Raw genomic sequence first — 4,706 nt, forward strand, 5'->3', positions numbered from 1 at the left:
GCGGCTTCCTAAGCTCAGCGCTTGGGCCGCCGGGCAGTCCAAGCGCCCGCTGCGCCCCGTGCCTCGATGATCCACGGTGAAGATGTGAAACTCACCAGACAGCTCGCGGTGCAATTTGTCCATGAACGGTTCCAAGCTAACCGACGACCAGCCAGGACCACCTTCCAGCATGATCAGCGCCTTCTTGCTGCCCTCGACGGACGCTGGCATCCATTTCACAAAGAACGGCATCGTCTTGCCAGGAGCGGGAGTGCACGACGTGTCGTTGTGGCAAAAGGGCATGTCGAACACCGCACATTGGGTAAAGACGCGGGAGATACGGTTTTTCTCCTCTTTGAACCGGGAATATGCTGTAGGGTTGTAGGCTCCAATAGGTGGCTTCAACTCGAAGGTGCTGAGGGGACAGCCGTACCACCCGTTGCGGGGGATGCTGGCAAGGGCGACGCTACTGGTGACGGCCAGGAGGACGTTCACCACAAACAGCGCAGCCAAACACATTAGACGCATCATGCAGCTAGATTGGAAATGGGAGATCCACGAAAAGTTTAGTTGTCCTTCGTTTGAGCCAGGACTATCGTTGCTGGGTGTGCCAATTTGATGCTTGCAAGTGCAACTTAGAGAGAATATAATCTACGTAATCCACAATCAACAACTTCAACTTATCCACATGTCGCATACATTAGCATGTACCTTTCCATTTCCAGTTTTGTACTAACTACAGTAGTACGCTTTTGTCCGTACCCTTGTACAGACAAAAGCGTAACCCCGAAACCCCTTGTTTTTACATAAAATGCGTGCCCCTAAATCACTTGTGTTTTATATAATGCCTGTTCCCGGGATTATGATGCATCGCCGGCTAACCATGAAAAACAGACTAGAAAGAGGAAAAACGCGAAGGATTTCCGGAAAATCGGACCGTAGTACTTCAACTACCCAGCATACTGTATGGGTGAACAGATGGCTTTGTAAGTATTTCACTAGATGGTTTTGGGAAATGCAAAATGTGAGAATATTTTTTTGAGAGAAATGCCCAAAAATAACCCCTCAAGCGTAATAAGTCAGGTAGTCACCATTTATGTAATATTAAAGGTTTTGCTTTGGCAGAACCCGAAACCCCGAGCGCACTACCACCCATAGTTGTTACGTTAAGATTAACAGTAAAGTATTGGATTAACTGTAAATGCCTGGTTTAAACTAAAAACCTATGGTGCACTTCATCTAGAACCTTCCAACTAGCCAAATTTGGACGAGAAAATATATTTATTATATTTGAATATATTGAATAATATATCACGAGAAATTTTTGAAGAATTGTATTCGAAACTTTCGAAACTTCTACAACTTTCGAAAACTTTCTGGAATATCTCCAAAATTCAAAACCTCCAGTAATTTGTATTAATTTCCGTACAGGATTTTTTTAGACGTGAAATTCTGAATCATTCTTCAATTTGCCAAGGGGACATGGCGGGTGCTTTTAGTCTCCCTCTGCCTAGGCAGGCGTCTCTCCTCGGAGACTGCCCCGCTAAGGATGTCAAAGGGACCAAGGCGGGGCACGGGTTGACGACGGTTAAGAGCCATGAGACCCACTGAAGTCCAGCCGTCCCTGTATGTGCTACCCCCGCGGAACGGCGCCTTGGTTGTCGGCTGTGGTTTGTTGCAATTGTCCAAAGGTAAGCCAATTAATATATTTTACTACTTTGAACTCTATAAACGCATTTCATCCACGAGCAACGCTTTCTCTTGAGACATTACCTTTGGGATTCATCTGTGGCTCTTGTACTTGGTGTGCGCGAACCTTGTTAACTCGTAGTCATACTCGAAGCTGTAGGCTTCAATGAAATGGGCACAGCGGCGAAAAACCTTGCGGATGGACGTGAGAGGTACGAAATCAAGGCTTTGAGGGACACAAGTCTTTAACCCTTCGAACGAGTAGTCGCAGTGACTCCTCGTAGCGCTTGGCGCCCCCCAGAACGATTCGATCGGATTCAATTTGCAATGATACTTGGGTAGGAATGCGCAAATGTGACCAGCACTGATTATTGTCTCTTCCAATAGGGACAGCTGGGCACGAAAGTCTTTTTGGGAAGCCTTGCAATGGCGCGCACAGCACATGCGGACGTCGCTTTGGCATGTATTGAGGTGCGTTTGTTTGCAAAAGAGAGACAGCTTCAACAACTTGACGTCGTATCCAAGTTCTAAGAGTACTTGTTTTTCAAAGACCATACTTTGAGTTGTTCCATCCAGCAGTCGTCCAGGACGAAGAAGTGTTTGGGCGCTACCCGGTTTAAGACTCGTATTCGAGGCACGGAGCGCATCAGGGGCGAAGGCTGCATGATTCGTCGACTGATCAAAGGTAATGTATCCCTTCCCTCCCGGGTGCATTTCGTTGAATGCTGCGACCACTTCCTCTTGAATTTGTTTGATCATGTACTCACACGTCCAATATCCTTCGTTGTTCGAGCCGACGTGCAGCGTTTGAGTCGTGTATTTCTTGACGCCGTTCACCATGTTGTACAAGCGGCCGTGGCATGGGCACAAGAAGTCTGAGACCATGATGGAGTGCCCGCGGCCTTTTTGTGCAGGTCATGGTTGTCGGTTTGGGACCAACCTTTGCCGCCATCATCATTGGCGCAAAACACTGACTCATCGTGCGCAACCCAAACAATCTCGGACTCATTTGTTGTTCTAGGATGCTCCACCGTTGCCATGCCGTCGCCACAGTAGTAACGCATCCTGGTTGCAAAGCCATGGAATGATTTGCAAAACGTCTCGCGGTATGACTTGACATCATCACGCCCGTGACCGTCGGTGTAAACGTTCTTCTTCCAGAGGCCATATCGATATCCAACTTGCTGCATCCAGCGGCGAGCCGTACTTTCCGACACGTTGGCCTTAACTGCCCCAGTAAGCAGTGGTATGACATCGTTGTTCAGGTGCCGTTGGAAGCGCTCAGGTGACCTTTCACTAGGTGGTTGCATGTGAAGCCACTCCCCACATTTTGTCATGAAGTCTTCATCGTGCATGAGTGACTTCGCTTGCCACGATGGAACACAGGCAGTATGCCGTTGTATTCAAAATGACGCGCCCAGAACTGAATAGTCCGGGAATCACGGTTCTACTTTGTTGGCATGCCAAGCGCAGCAGTGGTTGCAGCTTGTCGTCGACTTGAGCCGCTCACATGGAGCTCGAAAAACTTCAACAAGATACATATCTGGATAAATGTTGCTCCAGCAAGTGCCTTTGCTTGGTCGTACAGATCGTCCAACTCGACAAAACATTCACCTGCTGACAATGATGCCGGTACTTATGCTTTGAGCTGAGCTGTATCCTTGGGGCATGTTGAGACGAAGTAGGACGAGATGGTTTTCATGGGACACGATATCAGAGCTTGGCTGTTCTCGGCATACTTATGAAGCACGGTGCGATCACTGTCACCGGTGTAAACAAACGGACGCAGCCTCTTAGTGTTCATGGGCTGGGCGATATTGGTCTCCCACCAGCCCCCGAAAAACGACAAGTCTGCACCTTCTTCTGGTTCGATGGCGTTGCTTGTGGTTGGGATAGCGACAATTTCTGCTTGTTGCACACCGTAGACGCCATTTTGCCGTGCTTGTGCTCGCTTGGCGTTTGAGCGACGTGTTCGACGTCCCATGGCGCGCGCCTTCCAATCGGCTTCTTTACTTGAATTGTCCGGATAAATACGCCCTGTAAACCGGATAAGGATGCATAAAAATGTTAAGTATATTGATCGTTCACCCCTATGGCCAAATCTTTAGTGGCCATCTAATATTTCCAAACTATCATTTCAGGGGGGGAATAGCTCAGGTGGTAGAGCATCAGTTTCTTAACTCAAAGGTTGTGGGTTCGATCCCCGGATTCCCCGGATTATTTCCGCAAGGATTTATCCGTCCCTCCCTGGGGAATCCGGATAACAAGGGCTGCGTACGAAGACGAGGACCGAACTTCGAAGAAGATCGGTCGAAGCACGAGGTATGAAGCGTTGAGCGAAGTAAAAACCGAAGATTACACACCGCCCCTGGTCGAGCAGGCGCGTTACAATTGGCGAAGCGGTTCCATAACATGTGGTTCTAGTGTCGGCCCTCGCGAGGAATGTCTTAAAAATGATAATCCAAACTCAATTAACCAAACTATCATTTCTTATTTCTCAATCAATGCTTCGTCAAATGAATATCTGAGACGTAACATCTCTTCGTCTTGTTGAGATCTGTCGATATTATGTCTCTGTTTACTAAAATTTTGAGAAATAAAAATGAAATAGCACCCAGGCTTTTTGTGAAAAGTTGGAAGTTTATACATGTACTGTACGAAGAAAGGTGCATGCTCATGTACCGGTATGCGACATGTGGTTAAGTTGAACTTGTAGATTCTGGATTTTGTATGTAGATTCTTGAAATGCTAGTGTATAGTCTCTCAAAGTTGTACTTGCAAGCATCAAATTGGCACAGCAACGATAGTCCTGGCTCAAACGATAGTCCTGGCTCAAACGATAGTCCTGGCTCAAACGAAGGACAACTAAACTTTTCGTGAGTCTCCCATTTCCAATCTAGCTGCATGATGCGTCTAATGTGTTTGGCTGTGCTGTTTGTGGTGAACGTCCTCCTGGCCGTCACCAGTAGCGTCGCCCTTGCCAGCATCCCCCGCAACGGGTGGTACGGCTGTCCCTTCAGCACCGTCCAGTTGAAGCC

The 4,706-nt window shown here is 47.9% G+C and overlaps 4 protein-coding genes and 1 pseudogene across 5 annotated transcripts in view; 2 read left to right on the forward strand and 3 right to left on the reverse strand.

Moving 5' to 3' along the window:
• H257_19172 (hypothetical protein) overlaps positions 1 to 510 on the reverse strand; it is a gene marked incomplete at both ends in the record, with an annotated part of 1,771 nt that extends 1,261 nt beyond the window's left edge. Inside the window, one exon of the mRNA XM_009848318.1 lies at positions 96 to 510. Within this exon, the coding sequence (XP_009846620.1) occupies positions 96 to 510 (415 nt within the window). The remainder of the gene's footprint in view (positions 1 to 95) is intronic.
• A 1,251-nt stretch (positions 511 to 1,761) lies between these two features.
• H257_19173 (hypothetical protein) lies at positions 1,762 to 3,023 on the reverse strand (the record flags this gene model as incomplete). The annotated part of the gene is made up of 2 exons (XM_009848319.1): positions 1,762 to 2,543; positions 2,609 to 3,023. The coding sequence occupies 2 exons, from the start codon at positions 3,021 to 3,023 to the stop codon at positions 1,762 to 1,764; spliced, it is 1,197 nt and encodes a 398-aa protein (XP_009846621.1).
• A 281-nt stretch (positions 3,024 to 3,304) lies between these two features.
• H257_19174 (hypothetical protein) lies at positions 3,305 to 3,652 on the reverse strand (the record flags this gene model as incomplete). Its single annotated transcript, XM_009848320.1, has 1 exon — positions 3,305 to 3,652. One exon carries the CDS (start codon positions 3,650 to 3,652, stop codon positions 3,305 to 3,307), a length of 348 nt encoding a protein of 115 aa, XP_009846622.1.
• A 158-nt stretch (positions 3,653 to 3,810) lies between these two features.
• Positions 3,811 to 3,883, forward strand: H257_19175 (annotated as a pseudogene). The gene has a single exon. The product of its transcript is annotated as a tRNA-OTHER (tRNA).
• Positions 3,884 to 4,572: 689 nt separating this feature from the next.
• The window catches only part of H257_19176 (hypothetical protein), a gene marked incomplete at both ends in the record, with an annotated part of 4,715 nt that continues 4,581 nt past the window's right edge, over positions 4,573 to 4,706 (forward strand). The window contains one exon of the mRNA XM_009848321.1: positions 4,573 to 4,670. Within this exon, the coding sequence (XP_009846623.1) occupies positions 4,573 to 4,670 (98 nt within the window). The remainder of the gene's footprint in view (positions 4,671 to 4,706) is intronic.

This window comes from Aphanomyces astaci (genome assembly GCF_000520075.1).
Source record: "Aphanomyces astaci strain APO3 unplaced genomic scaffold supercont1.386, whole genome shotgun sequence".
Taxonomy (NCBI): domain Eukaryota; phylum Oomycota; class Saprolegniomycetes; order Saprolegniales; family Verrucalvaceae; genus Aphanomyces; species Aphanomyces astaci.